The 16648-nt window shown below is 37.4% G+C and overlaps 1 protein-coding gene across 1 annotated transcript; it reads right to left on the bottom strand.

Moving 5' to 3' along the window:
- Positions 1–945, bottom strand: LOC122701909 (olfactory receptor 52E1-like). The gene has a single exon (XM_043915384.1). The coding sequence runs from the start codon at positions 943–945 to the stop codon at positions 1–3; it is 945 nt and encodes a 314-aa protein (XP_043771319.1).
- Positions 946–16648: the final 15703 nt, after the last annotated feature.

Raw genomic sequence — 16648 nt, forward strand, 5'->3', positions numbered from 1 at the left:
TTATGTTTTTTTCCTGGAAAATACTTTCAGCACATGCTCTCTAATCTGTTTAGTCCTGACACCATAGATTACAGGGTTGAGAGCAGGTGGAATGACTACATAGAAATTGGCCAGAAGTATGTGGGTGTAGCGTGGTATATTCCGGCCAAACCTGTGGATCATGAATGAAAAAAATGCAGGGGTGTAGAAAGCCAACATGACACACACATGGGAACCACAGGTGCTGAGAGCTTTGAGCCGGGCATCATGGGAAGAAAGTCGAAATACAGCACGGAGGATCTGTACATAGGAGACGACAATGGCTACAATGTCAATCACCAAGATAGAGATAGCACATAAGCCATAGATGATATTGACCCTGATGCTGGCACAGGATAGGCGGGCAATACCCATGTGCTCACAGTAAGTGTGAGGTATGATTTGGTGCCCACAAAATGGTAACCTTAGAATGAGCAGAACAAAGGGGATGACAAAAGTCAGAGGTCTCAGGAGGATTACCAACGCGATGATGGTTACCGCCTTGTTTGTCAGCACCAGTGTGTAGTGAAGAGGGTTACAGATGGCCACATAGCGATCATAGGCCATGGCCACGAGCACAGCCGACTCCATGCCAGTGCATAGGTGGATGAAGAACATCTGGACAAGGCAGCCCTCAAAGGAGATTTCTCTTAGCTTGAACCAGAAGATGCCAAGCATCTTGGGGATGGTGGATGTGGACAGGCCCAGGTCAATAGATGACAGAATGGCTAGGAAGAAGAACATGGGCTGATGGAGACTACTTTCAGTCTGAATCACAGAAAGGATGCTAGTGTTCCCAAGTACAGCTGTCAGATACACAACAAAGAAAGGAAAACCAATCCATATATGCATATGTTCCAGTCCAGGTATCCCCAGAAGAAGGAAGGAGGAAGGATGAAACAGTGTGGCATTGAGTGAGGCCATCATTTGGGGATCTTTTTGTAGTGAAATATATCAGAGATCAAGATCTTCTGTCAGAGAACATGTCTCATCCTACAGAGAAAATGAAGAAATCAGTGAAACTTCTACTCTAACTGCAGGCTTTGTTGCATCATAGAGGCCTGAAAGTCTATGGAATTTAATGGTAAAACGTGGCCACAAGATTTTAATGTACTTCATCAGATCCATTCAATTGAATTTTATATTTTAGTTCAATAAACATTGACTGCGTATCTACCATATATGCACTGAGTTCTATGCTAAGACTGAATGCAAAAGATGAGTTAAACAAGGTATCTTTCCTGGTGGAACTTAAATTGTTAATGGTTGAAAGAGTCATAAAATAGGCCATTCAAATTAATAAAATAATTTTAAGATAGAGTTGTTCCTTTGCTACTTGGGTACACAAAATATTTCCTGAAAGCTTTTTGTTATTATTTTATAGGAAAACTGGTTGATTAATGACTATATATTTTATATACAAAGTAGGAATACATCTTAACTATAATGAAAAATGTATGGTATGTGAATATATCTCAAAAAAAGCTATCTTTTAAAAAATGATGACGACCATTATTATTCTGAATATACCACATTTCTGACTTGAACATACACAATACCTTATTAAAAGGAACTATAAATGTAACAAGAACTTCATAAGGCAGTTTTGGATCTGTGCTGGCCTTTCACTATTTAAGCGACCCAAAACCATTCCTTATGTCGTGGTCATCTTCTGGTCTCTCCTTTCTTGTTAGTTCTAACATCAAAGAATAACCTTTCATTGAAGTTTTATCAGTGAAGTCACAGAAAACTTCATCTCTGGATGATCTTCTTAAACTGGGTCTGCTTAGTATGGAATGTATATTTCTCTCTTCATTTCTCTTCTGACTGTAGGCAAATGGAGCCTGCTATTTGTGTCTTTGTGTCAAGACAGAAACACTGATATATATACATACACACAAATGTTAATGTTCAGCTTTATAAAAGATCAAAAAATGGTCAAGTAAAATGAGTTAATTTATACACATCACTCTCTGAAACCAAATCTACCATTAATTTTACTATACAAAGTTGTCACTATGATATATCACCTTAATAAGTCTGAGCACACTGTATTTGAGTTGTTTCTTTTTCACACTCACATACTCTATCTCTCAATAGAGAGAGAGAGATGGATAGACATATACATAAAAAAGGGCCATATGCCTATGTAAAACAAGGAGACACTGCATTAGACAGGTAAACTGTATTAGAACAATGTTTCTAGGCATGAAAGTGTGTATGTGTGTGTGTTGAAAGGGCACATTGCTGCTTCAGCCTTGGACACATTGCATGAGAAATTCTACAAAGGAGACTTTGATCCCAGATACAGGAAGGAGATAAAACTGTGAATTAACATAATTAGTCAAAAGCAAGCAAATTATAAGATTGAGAAAAAAGAAAAGGAATATGAAGAAAGAAATAAGAACTATGTAGGAAAAATACATAATATCCAGAAGGATGATGTTATAAGGAGTCATATTCATTTATTTATTGAATTTTAAAAATTTTATCTTATATTGGAGTATAGCTGATTAACAATGTTGTATTAAGGAATGGTATTTAAATTGAGGGGATTTGGGAAAGAAATAAGGTAGAATCCTATCTTCAAATATCCGTTTCTGTGACTTGAGTTCAGCTAACTTAGAGCTTAGTGTTTGGGAAACAGCATATTATTTAGGCATAGATATTAGGAATTGAAGCCAAATGCTATTGCTCATTGCCATGTAAATTTAATTAAGTAATTACTCTTCTTTTAGTCTGAAATTCCTTCCCTATGAAATGAGGTTAAAATGTTGACATCACTGGTTGTTGCAAGGTTTACATGGGTCATAATGTGATCTTCAAAAAAGTAGCTACGGTTACTGATTAACCTATTGATGAGAACGTGATAAATAGAGAGCTATACTGAACTTGGTTCTGTATATCTCTACTTGTCAGGTAATTCTTACATCAGGGCAGACTTTAAATCCTGATACTCAGTTCACTTGCATATAAATTTTTTGATAGAGTTCATTTTATTTATAATGAAGTACATCGGATTACCCTTATCATTAGGCATTTTCACAGATATTTGCATTACATACTTGGAGATTGTCCCATCTGAAATGATTAGGACTGTGTTCTAGTTGGAGGAAACTAGACAGCTGTTTGGTTGTGTTTTACTAGGATGTAACTGGTGAGGAATCATTTCTGAATAGTTTAAGTTAAGTTCAATTATAGTTCTCCCTCTGTGTTGAATATAATCTCAGGATGGGGGCATTTCGCCAACATTTATATTGGTTTGGAAAGGGTTGATGGTGAGAAAGAAAACACAAAGAGAATTTTGATAGATAAGTAAATAGACTAAGAGTCAGGTTAGCAAAGAGCTCTAGTGCACAGAAAAAAATGTCACAAGTATCAAAAAATACATGAGCTGCACACAGAGAATGTTTAATATTGTATTAGAGAAATGAGGGCAGTAGCTGCTCAAGTGTACATAAAGGATTATACCAACACATTCTTATAGTCAGTTCCCTTATCCCCTCTCCTCAGTCAGAAAGCTTTGTTTGCTTCCCCCTATCCTACCACCTACCATTCTTTTTCTTGTGCTCAGCTGACCACAGAAAAAGATCTTTGCTTCTAAAAACTAACTTACCTGAAGAGATTTCTAGAGAAGTTTGCATCTTTTTGAACTCCCTTTGCTTAGGTGAGAGGTTTTATGGTTTGCTGGTCACAGCCTCGAGAGTGACAATTTGGTTGTATTGGGAACACTCTAAGGTTGGGAGAGAGAAAAACAATGAAATTCTGAGATCTGAAATAACTCCTTTATCAGTGAAATGGAACATCACCAGACATAAGTAGCCCACATCCTGATCCTGGACCCAGACTTTCAAATTTAGTATTGTTTATTTTCAAAGGAAAATTATTATTATTATTATTATTTATCTTCTAAAATTATTTAAAAACTTTTCACAACAGGGTTCTTAGGATTGGTTCTAAGCTCTTAATCCTAACTCCTTGAGATGGCTGGGACTGATCCAGGCCACATGATGTATAAAGCAATAGCTGCATTAAATTTGGATCTCTCTTCTTAGTATTGTATAGCTACCATTTTGGTTCAATATTGGCCAATGCAAGAAACACAGAAGATGGGGCTTCAGTCCCTGGGTCAGGAAGGTCCCCTGGAGGAGGAATGGCAACCTTCTCCAGTATTCGTGCCTAAAAAATCTCATGGACAGAGGAGCCTGGCAGGCTACAGTCTTCAGTTCAGTTCAGTCATGTCCGACTCTTTGCAACCCCATGGACTGCAGCACGCCAGTCTTCCCTGTCCATCACCAACTTCCAGAGCTTGCTCAAACTCACGTCCATTGAGTCAATGATGCCATCCAACCATCTCATCCTCTGTCGTCTCCTTCTCCTCCTGTCTTCAATCTTTCCCAGCATCAGGGTCTTTTGCAATGAGTCAGTTCTTTGCATCAGGTGGCCGAAGTATTGGAATTTCAGCTTTAATATCAGTCCTTCCAATGACTATTCAGGACTGATTTCCTTTAGGATGGACTGGTTTGATCTCCTTGGAGTCCAAGGGACTCTCAAGAGTCTTCTCCAAAACCACAGTTCAAAAGCATCAATTCTATGGCGCTAAGTTTTCTTTATGGTCCAGCTCTCACATCCATACATGACTACTGGAAAAACCATAGCTTTGACTAGACAGACCTTTGTTGATAAAGTAATGTCTCTGCTTTTTAATATGCTGTCTAGGTTGATCATAGCTTTTCTTCTTTTTGAATTTCATGGCTGCAGTCACCATCTGCAGTGATTTTGGAACCCAAGAAAATTAAGTCTGTCATGGGCTACAGTCTATGAGTTTGCAAAGAGTCAGACACGACTGAGTGACTGAGCACACATGCATGCACCTGGAGATAGCATCAGATCACACAGGTCAGAATCCATTTCTACAGGATTTTCCCCTGCCCTACTTCCAATACCAGTCACAAGCCCAGTTATCATCCATGCTTCTGACGGACCAGCATACAGACCAGACTGTAGGTTGATTGTAAGCTCTAAACTCACGCTTTTGACCTCAGTGGCAAGTTGCAAGTTAAAGTTGTTACTTGTAAGTTTGACTGACTGGTTGTAAATCAGAGATTGCCATGCCCTCCTCCTTGTGTGCTTGTGTGCTTGTGTGCTGAGTCACTCCAGTTGTGTGCAGCTCTTTGCAACCTCACAAGCTGTAGCCCGCCAAGCTCCTCTGTCCATGGAATTTTTCAAGCAAGAATACCGGGATGGATTGCCATGACCTCCTCCTTGGGTTCAATTAATTTGCTAGAGCAGCTTACAGAATTCAGAGAAAAATTTTACTTAAGAGAACACTGCTTTAGTTCCTATTTCTAGCACAGAGTTCCTAAAACCCTTGGAATTTAATGCCCTCTTTAGGCATACTACTCTCATCAAATTTCCACATTTTCACAAATCCAGAAGTTCTCCAAATCCCATCATTTGTGTTTTTATGGGAGCTTTATTACACAGATAATGTTTGATTAAATCATTGACCATTGGGGATTGAACTCAATCTCTAGCTCCCAGAGTCTCCCCTCCCAGAGGGTGAAGGTGGAAATTTACAATCCTGTTAATTTCAGGATTGTCTCTGCTAACAAACATCTCCCCCACCCAAACCCCCATTTTAGGTGAGGGCCTAAAAGTCACTCCATTAACATAAAAAAGACACTTTTGTGGCTCTTATCATTTAGGAAATTCCGAGTTTTAAGTGCTTTGTGCCAGAAACAAGGACTAAAGCTGAATACTTCTTATTATAAATTGTGATATCACAATCCATGCACAAATTGCCTTATCCACACAATCTCAATTAATTTCTATTGAGATATAATTGACCTAAAACATTGTGTTGGTTTAAGGTGTAGAACTTTATTCAATACACTTACATGCTGTAATATGATTATTACACTAGTATTGGTAATACTCTGTCACATCATACAGTTATCTCTTTTTTGTGGTGAGAACATTTAAAAACTAATCTGTTAGAGATTTTAAAGTATGTATGCATGCATTCTAAGTTGCTTTAGTAGTGTGCAAACCTATGAACTGTAGCCTTCCTGGCTTCTCTGTCCCTGGGGATTCTCCAGGCAAGAACCTGTGGGGTGGGCTGCCATGCCCTCCTCCAGGGGATCCTCCCAACCCAGAGACTGAACCCACTTCTCTTATGTCTCCCGTATTGGCAGGTGGGTTCTTTATCACTAACACCACCTGAGAAGCCCATTTTAAAGTACATAATACAGTATTTTTATAATACAGTAGTCACTGTACAGTGCATTAGGTCCCCAGAATTTATTCATCTAAATACAGGTTTGTAACTTTGACCAACATCTCCTCAGTTCTCCCATCCTTAGTCCCTGATAACCACTGTTCTACTTTCTGTTTCTATGAATCCAGCTCTTTTAGATTCCCCCATATAAGTGATATCATATTGTATTTGTCTTTCTCTGTCTGACTTATCCCTCACGTAATGTCCTGATGGTACATCCACGTTGTCAAAATTTATAGGATTTTCTCCTTTATTTTGGCTGAATAATATTTCATTGTGTATATACACTACATCTTCTTTATCCATCCTCAGTTGGCAAACAGGGTTTTGTGTGTGTTTTTTTTTATTTTCTTCATATCTCAACTCTTGTGAATATTGCTGCAAGAAACATGGGAAAGCAGCTATCTTTTTCGGTATCATGTTTTAATTTATTTTGGATATATACACCAACAAGATTCAAATGAAAGAATGGTCAACAGTTTCATATGTTGATGAGAGTTGTGTTATGATGAGGGCAGAGGCATTTGCTTCGGTTTGGTGACGAGGTCATTTATCAACTTGACTAAGGCTGTTTCAGCTTTAGCAGGATGTTAGGTAGGATAACAGATTACAGAGAATAGGGACGAGCTGAGAAAAATCAGATTATAAACTTTATTGTGCTGGTATAATCTTTTTCACATGTATTTAGATAATTCCAGATGATCTACAATCCTCAAAGGGTGATATTATTCATTCACTTGTTTTCCAGTTCTATAACCAGACATTTGTACACTTTCCCACTTGTAAGTTCTAAGATTTCAACTCTCACTTAGGAATTTCCACCTGTTTCACAGTGTTATAAGGTTCTGAACTAAGTATCTAGTATGGGAACTTTCTGCTCTTCTCTTTGACTTCGTTGTGGCTCAATTCCTTTTAGCAGTAATACCTCATTCTGCCAACACAATTGGATAGCTACCATAAAGTTAGAACTCTGTCCCTCTGAGTTGAAGTATCAAAATACAGCTAGATCTCTGTCTTCCTTCTTAATGCTTTCTGGGTTCCAACAACTGACTTAGGTAGTGCTCTGGCTGCAAATATTCTCACAGCTCTCCTCATTACTTCCCTTTATGCTTAGCAAAAGATTTTTCTTCCAAATAATTACCTCGTCTTCCCCTCTTTCTTCTAGGTTTTTGTTAGTGTGTTTATTTTGTGAAATACAAAAGTGGGGAGACAGTATGCATTCATGTGTATTCAGGTAAAACTCAGAGGAGTTTAAAGGAGAGAACAAGTGTATTCCTCAGAAGAATCTGGAAAATGTTGTTTAGAAAAAATAGTTTAAGAGGAAAAAGGGGACCATTTATAAATTATGTTCATCACTCTAATTCCTAGTTGTGATGGAAAGTCATCATAGCAAATAGTTGAGGCTAGACTCTGCACATAGAATTAAAATGCTTCAGTAGAAGATGTAGAAGCCATATAAACAAAGGCTCGGATTCTAATCATAACTGTTCTACAGTTTGCTCAATTGCATTTTTAAACCAGATAAGGGCAAAATCAAGGGCCAAGCTGATTCAGCTTTCTGTGAGAGGTCTCTTCCTGGCTTACAGATATCTGCCTCCTTGCTGTCCACATATGGCTATTCCTCTTCTTGAAAGTGAAAGTCCCTCAGCCATTTCTGACTCTTTGTGACCCCATGGACAATGCAGTCCATGGAATTGTCCAGACCAGAATACCAGAGTAGGTAGCCATTCCCTTCTTCAGGGGATCTTCCCAACCTGGGAATCAAACCTAGCTCTCCCGCATTGCAGGCAGATTCTTTACCAGCTGAACCACCAGGGAAGCCCAAGAATACTGGAGTGGGTAGCCTATCCCTTCTCCAGAAGATCTTTCCAACCCAGGGATTGAACCTGGGTCTCCTGCACTGCATGCAAATTCTTTACTATCTGAGCTACCAGGGAAGCTCTTCTTATGAGGCAAATAATCCCATCATGAGAGCCCCACCCTCATGACCTGCTCCAGCCCTAATTACCTTCCAAAATCCCCATCTGAAAATACTATCACATTGGGGGTTAGAGTTTCAACACATCAAGTGTCTATAAACTTTCAGTCCATAACAGTGCCCTGAACTTGCAGGATATTATATGTGATCCTCAGTCTTAACCACTGCTGGCTGCAGAATTTGAGAAGCCCAGTGAAAAGTGAAGTTCCTGGGGTTGTTACGAAGTTAGAATAGGGAAGAGGAGTCCAGAATGGAGGTGGCTAAAAGACAAAGAAGGGAAAAGCCCACGAAAATAGAAAGGGAGGTCCAAGGACCTAAGTGAGGCCCTCAAGTAAAACAAACAGCCCTCCTGGCTAGCCCAATTTACATAGGGCAGGCCCATGGGGAGGAGGAAAAGACATCTAATAAGAGGAATCAAAATTGAGGAGGAGGGGCTTCTCTTCTCTTCTCTTCTCTTTTGGATCAACCTGCCCTCACACCTCGAAAATGTGTTTTCCTTTGCTTTCTAAATAAAACTGAGCTGTAACACTGCTCCATCTATCGCTTCAAATTTTTGCTGCCATGAGACAAAACTGAGGAAATTACACACTCCTCTGACAGGGTCCTTGTTGAAAATGCAGGAGGGAAATAAAGAGCTTTGTTTTTCTTTGATAGTGTCGACTAAAAGAAAAAAAAAAAGACGTGTGACCTAAAAGTAGAGAGTTCTTTTATTTGGTGGGAATGTTTAGGACTCTGAGCCTAGGAGTCAGCATCCTAGTAACTCAGAAAACTGCTTCATGGAGGCAGGAGGGGAAGTCAGGCTCTATGCTACTTTGCAACAGAAGGAGCAGGCAGTCTGAACATCAGATTGGTATTTAGCATTCTTTGTATGGGAAGATGCAAGCCTCTGGGCTCACTGAATTTATTCCTTTCATATGCACCTCAGCTATCTGGAGCCAGTCCTGTTTCCCTGTTCACCTTTTGAAGTGGCAGATGGCTTTCTCTTGCATTCCCCCAGCTCCTTCACAGTCATCTTGGGGTGGTGGCGGCAGAATCCGCTGGATCACAGTTTGGGGATCCCTCATTCACATTTGGAGGCCAGAAATTGCTGATGGTGGTGACGTTTCGTACTTATTGGTAATGGCAGGAGATATTTTCATTTCATAACAATCTCTCTCTTTCAAGCATTTATGGTGTTTTTTATCTTCTGTTGTTCTTTCTTTGGGGTGTGAGGATAACTGTCAGATAAGAGAAAACTTGCACAGGAACACAGGGCCCCTGTCTTATGAAGTGGAGTACTGGTTACCAGTGTGGATAACTTCAGAATTTGAAGCAGGCCAAGGGCAAGAGAGAGCAGCAGCAGTCTCTGGGCCAGGGTAGGGTAACAAGTGGCAAAATATCATTCTTGGAAGATAGGAGGAGTACAGCAGGTATGAATGTATGTGAGTCTGATACAATGGGTATAGCAGGTATGAAGGTATATGTCTGATTTCAAACCCTATCATCTGCCTCATTTTCACATAAGATTTCAATTACAGAATATAAATTCAAAGATTGCTGTTGTTCAGTCCCTCAGTCAGTGTCCAACTTTTTGGGATCCCATGGCCCATGATCTGTAGCACTCCAGGCCTCCCTGTCCTTCACTATGTCCTAAAGGAGCTTGCTCAAACTCATGTCCATTGAGTCAGTGATGCCATCCAACCATCTCATCCTCCATCACCCCCTTTACCTCCTGATCTCAATCTTTCCCAGCATCAGAGTCTTTTCCAGTGAGTCGACTCTTTGCATCCAGTGGCCAAAGTATGGGAGATTTAGCTTCAGCATCGGTCCTTCCAGTGAATTTTCAGGATTGATTTCCTTTAGGATTGACTGGTTTGAACTCTACTGTCCAAGGGACTCTCCAGAGTCTTCTCCAGCACCAGAGTTCTAAGGCATCAATTTTTCGGCTCTCAGTGTTCTTTATGGTTCAACTCTCACATCTGTACATCACTACTGGAAAAACCACAGCTTTGACTAGATGGATCTTTATTGGCAAAGTGATGTCTCTGCTTTTTAATATGCTGTCTAGGTTTGTCATAGCTTTTCTTCCAAGGAGTTTATTGTGGCAGTCACTGTCTACAATGGAGCCCTAGAAAATAAAGTCTGTCACTATTTCCAAATTCAAAAATAAAAGTGTTTAAAAAACCCAAGCACAGCAAATTATTAACCCCCACACATTGGACCCTCTTTTAAAACAAGATGTTGAGTACTGTGGGTATTGGTCAAATACCCACAAAAAGTTTATTGGCATTACCTAGCCTCTGCAAGTCCAATGATTGTGATATATTGGTTAGTTGCTATTTCTGGGAAAAAATAAGGCAAGAGGACTTGTGTAAGTCAATAAATGCACTAATAAAGTTTTTATTTTTTATATAATAATTAGACTTAGTTGAAACATCTAAAACACATTATGAACATCTGCTTAAAATTATTGATACATTTGAAAAATTCATTAAAATTTTATTAATTCTGCCTATTGAATATAACTCAAAATTTGATTGCAGTGTTAAAGTCAATAAGACCAAGAGTCTCACTCAGGTGGTGCTAGTTATAAAGAACCTGCCTGCCAAGGCAGGAGATGCAAGAGATGCAGGTTCAGTCCCTGGGTCAGGAAGATCCCCTGTAGAAGGAAATGGCAACCCACTCCAGTATTCTTGCCTGGAGAATTCCATGGACAGAGGAGCCTGGAGGGATTCAGTCCAAGGAGTCGCAAAGTCGGACATGACTAGCAAGCAAGCAAGCAAAGTCAATAAAAAGAATTTGAGTAAATTATTAGGTTTGAGATTAATTATGAATGAAAAGTGAGTTGCTATAGTAAAACATAAAGAACAATCGAAAAAGAAGTAAAATAAAATGAGGAGGTTAAACAGTAGATCCAATATCACTTTTGATTGGTAAACATATAAATAGATAAATAGTAGAACAGAAGTGTTTTGATGTGAGTCGTTGTTTTTGAACACAAAATCATACTGTCTCCTTAAATGAAGATCTGAGATGGTAAGAGAATGAGCTGCATTTATTATTGTATGATGTAAGATGGAGCAGGATAATGAAAGGTTAATGGAGATTCACAAGGTAATCAAGAAACCTCACTTTTTTCTGTCTTCTTTTTCTTAGTAATCATGGCTTTCTAATCATGACTCAGGGCCAGATTAGAAACTAGAATCCTCAGAGACCTTATGTCCTTTACAAAACTGGCTCTGGGAGATTTTCTCATGAAAATCTCCTCATAAAGACTGAGCAGACTGAGCAGACTGAGACAAAACAGACAGGATTTGATCCTGGTGTTCAGTCTGGTAGGTTTGTTTGTTTTAACTTTTTGTTTTATATTGAAGTATAGCTGATTAACAATGTTGTGATAGTTTTAGTTAGTGAGTCTTCTCTGTCCCCCAACTCAGACTGCATCTATAGGACACAGTGATGGGTGAAAGGAAAGAAGAATGGAAAAGAAAGAAAAAGAGATATGGGATAAGTTTTGAGGAAAGGAGACAAAATGATGGAGTTTAGGGAAAGAATATTATCACATTTAGGAAGGACCATATAATCCTAGGCATCTATTTGGATTTCAGCCTAAATCTATTCAGCATACATTTCAGAAAAAAAAAAAAAATGTCTGCCTGATATCTAAAGACAGGTGGGTAGCAAGTATCTTTGGAATACAGTTCAAAGTGTTTTGAAAGAATTATATGTTCTAAATAGAGATTAATTTTAAGGGTTTATTTACACTTCTTATTTCTATTTTCTACATGAAGAAATTGAGGTACAGAGATGTTAAAGTTCTTGTGCAGACCCACACAACTAATAAGAAATAATTTTTACTTTCTCTCAACTCTAGAGTGAATACATCACGAAGCTGGCTTTTAACACAATTAGTCTGAATGTAGAGCTCATGCTCTTATGCACGGAAAGGACTGTGCTATAAAAATTATTGATGGTTTAAACCATCCCAGTTAAGATGGAGACAAGGGTATTATATTTAATGACATTTTTAGAAATAGAATCAAGTGTTGATCTTTTTTCCATAGGTGAAGAAGGGAAAAGAGCGATGCTCATATTTCTGGGTTGGCCAAATCACTGAATAGTAATACCATTTATTGAGACTGATAACAGCACAATTAAGATGAAGTTAGAGTTGGAGTTCTGTAGAAGCGGGATTGGGGATTCAATTTTAGAAATATTTTATTTGTAATATTTTTGCATATGAAAATGTGAAGGTAGTTACTCAGGAATTTGGTTACATGAATCTGAATTTGTCACAGCCCTGAGGACTAGTGACATTTATTTAGTAATCTTTATTATAAAGAAAGTTTTTAAAGCAATGGATGTGGCTAAGACTATTTAGAAATATTAAATGAGAAAGAGCAGGAGTGAAAGCTGATGGTTAAGAATCACCAGTATTTATTAATCAGAAGAACAGATGTCTTTAAAGGAAAATATGAAATTGAAAATAGAAATAAAATATGAAATGTTCAATATCACAGGACTTATCTTTCTAGAGCTTACAAAAATACATTTATAGAATTGCCTCAGACAATGATGACAATTACAGGGAAGCATTTGATCTTGCTACTGAGAGGTGCTATGTATGTATGACTAGGGATGTCTTATAATTTTGAGAAACTCTATTCCATTTTATTTTAATACCCTATGATCTGTCCTTGGAATTCACCATGCAAGAATACTGTACTGGTTGCCATTCCCTTCTCCAGAGATCTTCCTGGTCCAGGGGTCAAACCTGGGTCTCCTGAATTGCAGGCAGATTCTTTACCATCTGAGTTACCAGGGAAGCCCTTTAAGAGTAGATTACATGATTGAATTCACATATTGATGTAGAACTTGTTCCCCTATTTGTGGAATAGCTTTATTAATTTTTAGAAATTTATTTCCTTTGAATATCCTTGTTTTTCAGTACTGCATCAGATTATATACAGTTGATCTTTGAATTTTGTGAGTCTAATTGTAAGTTTTTTTTTTCAATGATAAATACTATAGTACTACATGATCCAAGGTTAGTTAAATCAGAGAACGTGAAATTGCAGAAATGGAAAGGTAACAATAAAGTTACATGTTATTTTTTTATTGCAAGGATAGTTGGTGCCACAGCCCTCAAATTGTTCAAGGATCAACTGCATAACATTTTATTCATGATTGCACAAACCTCAAATTTGAAATGTTTCAGAAAAGTTTCCAACACAGAACGCATCCAATAATGTGTATTTAATGAATAATACATACATGCATGAAACTATTAACATGATTAGAGAGCAAATTATATCTAGCCTAGGATATCTTTATGACCATTAATCATTTTAATATTGATTTCTTACTATGCAATAGGCTGTACTAAGTGATGTCAGGGATACGAAAATAAATGACATATATTCTTTCAACATTGAAGAATTCATATTTTGAAAGTATTTTATTGAACTTTCATATCCATAAACAAGGAACACATCATAAAAGCATGGCTCAATTTTTTACAAAGTGATTACATTTGTATAACCAGTATATAAGTAAATAAACAGACATTATCAACACCCTGGGAGTCCCACTCATGCTGACTACCAGTATTCCACAAAGTAACAATTATCCTGACTTCTTAGACTCTAGAATAGTTTTTACTATTTTAAACTTTTATATAAATAGCCAATTTCTTTCTCTCATCATCATTTGGTAATATACATACATGTTAGGACATGAAGTTGTGGATTATTCATATGTATAATATTTCACTATATATACTATTAGCCCATACTGTTTAAGAACACAGAACAAAAGGATATTTAGTCTGTATGAGGTCATTCACCATTACCCTAAGTAAACATACCTCAGTTATGTCTTGAAGGGTGTTTTTTAAAATTTGTTTGATGGAACTTTCCATTATTGTTTATGTGCTTTTGTCCATTAGAGACTTGGACATAACACTGATATTTTTACCAATTTAAATACAAGGGAGTCAAGGAGAAAATATCAGGGTGTTCTCATGGTAACATCAAATGGGTAGAATACCTCTGGGCAGAAATGAAAGTTTAAGATGGTTTAAACACAAGATTGTAGATGTCCTCAATTTCAGTGACAAGAACCAAGATCACTAACAACCCTTCCTTCAACACATCCAGGTCACTGTAAACTGTTGTCCCATCTAAACTGTTGTAATTCCTGAAGGCTTGTCAACAGGTAAAGGCTACCTTTACTATCCCCTCCCACTTTCACATGCCCATAGATGTTACACGTTGTTCTTGGGGTTTTACAAAATTTGCTCTTTAACAATCAGCTAAGCAAAACTTTTGAATGTCCACAAGAGCATTAAAGTTTATATATCTGAGGAACTGACTCATTTGAAAAGACCCTGATTCTGAGAAAGATTGAAGGCGGGAGGAGAAGGGGATGACAGAGGATGAGATGGTTGGACGGCATCATCGACTCAATGGACATGAGTTTGAGTAAACTCTGGGAGTTGGTGAAGGAGAGGGAGGCCTGGCGTGCTGCAGTCCATGGGGTTGCAAAGAGTTGGACACAATTGAGCAAATGAACTGACTGACTGAAGCAAAACTATTTAATGTCCACAGGAACATTAAAGTTTATATAGCTGAGAAGTCAGATCTTACTCCTTTCTGTATATTCCTTGTTTCTACTCTAATGTGTGTGTGTGTGTGTGTGTGTGTGTGTGTGTGTGTTCCTTGTCTATATTTGTCTTCCACTTGGTTTAATCATACCACTTTCTGGCTACTTCCCTGATATTTACCTTCTGCACCACCATAGGTTATGATTACATATGTCCAGGGAGATATAATTTTCACTTAAATTATTATCAATTGAATAATATAGTATTATTCCTTCCTTCTTAGAAAAGCCAGAGAAGTAGCTTATTTTTACCCTTTAGCAATCAAATCTACCCTTTAGTACTCAAACTTTCATTAGCTTTTAAACTGTTGCATATTTGTATACTGGAAAAGAAAGGAAAATGTTTTTTATTTTTTGCTCGTATTCACCCATGGGATTCACAGAACAACTTGCCTCCATGAATGAGTTCTACTTTCACTCCTCCTGTCATTCATTGCCATATCCTTTGAAAGCATTTACAGTTCTGTTGCAATGACATAACCCAAGGGAAATAGACTTTTGTTTCTGTCACAACTGCCACAGAGTGCCTCCTTCTCCTAACTTTGCTTCTCTTCAGGTTTACCATTCATACTCAACTGCTTCCTCCACATCATGTTTATTACAGTCTTTTTTTCCCTTCTTTATATCAGCACCTAGATGATATCCTGACTTACTTACTGAAAATGTGGTCGTAATTAGTATTGCTGCCATGGAATCTTCAAATAATCAGAAGAGAGACTTTTCACTACAAAATAATTAAACACATGAATGCATAGATGCTTTGGAAATCTCCTATCAAATGTTATAAGCAAACTACATGAAAATGTAAAGAAAGATACAGGGAACCTTGAAAATTATTGAATTGTCATGTGCCTGATTTAACAATGTTCCTAATTTTTTAGGAACATCTAATGTTCCTAATTTTCTCTCTCATTTTTGATTGGCATTTTGACATCTAGTTTAAACTCCTAAAATCGTAACTCACTCAGCTGTAAATGAGAAATACTAACATATTTTATTCAGGTAGATGTTGTGAGTTTTAAAAATGATCATGTATTTGTATAATATGTGTGGAGTATTATGTGTTTGTGTACCGTGGAACAAAGATAAGGCATAGCTTTTATTTCTATTTTTCTTCCATTTTCATTCACTACTTTTCTCTCTAGCTTAATCTCCCAGATATTCCCTTGGAAACATTTTAAACTTCTGATAAATCTTTTAAACACATTGATTTTTAGACAATTTATATGTAAAATGTGCTCTTCTTAAAAGGTGTTTTTTTAAATATAAGAAGTAATTTTTGTAAAAAGTCTTACAAATAGTAGGAACACCTCAATAATTGTAAGTTGATGTTGCTGTTTTCACTATTATCCCTACCTTATTTTATAATATTCATGACTAAATACTAATGAATGAATCCATTTTAATTTTTAAAGTAATTTTTAATATTTTGTTATAAATTTTGATTAATCTCCATGCTTTTTGAAATGTTATTATCCATCATGTGTGTTAAGCCTTGCATTGCCATTCCATCAAGTGGAATTCATGTCCATAACTGTATTTAGAGATTGCAGAATTTTAAAATGGTCAAAATGAGGGTTGTCTGTTGGTGATGACTGTGATAATGAGAGAAGGAAGCTAATGAAGTATTCTTATACTATCTTTAGGTCTTCAGAGCTACAGAAAACTATCTGGCATCCTATAGACTGTGTGAGTCTACAGTTCTGAAGACATATGCATTGCCCAGCAGG

Source organism: Cervus elaphus, chromosome 1, assembly GCF_910594005.1.
Source record: "Cervus elaphus chromosome 1, mCerEla1.1, whole genome shotgun sequence".
Taxonomy (NCBI): Eukaryota; Metazoa; Chordata; class Mammalia; order Artiodactyla; family Cervidae; genus Cervus; species Cervus elaphus.

Coding starts and splice junctions, on each gene's coding strand:
- LOC122701909 (XM_043915384.1), bottom strand. CDS start 945: ATGATGGCCTCACTCAATGCCACACTGTTTCATCCTTCCTCCTTCCTT.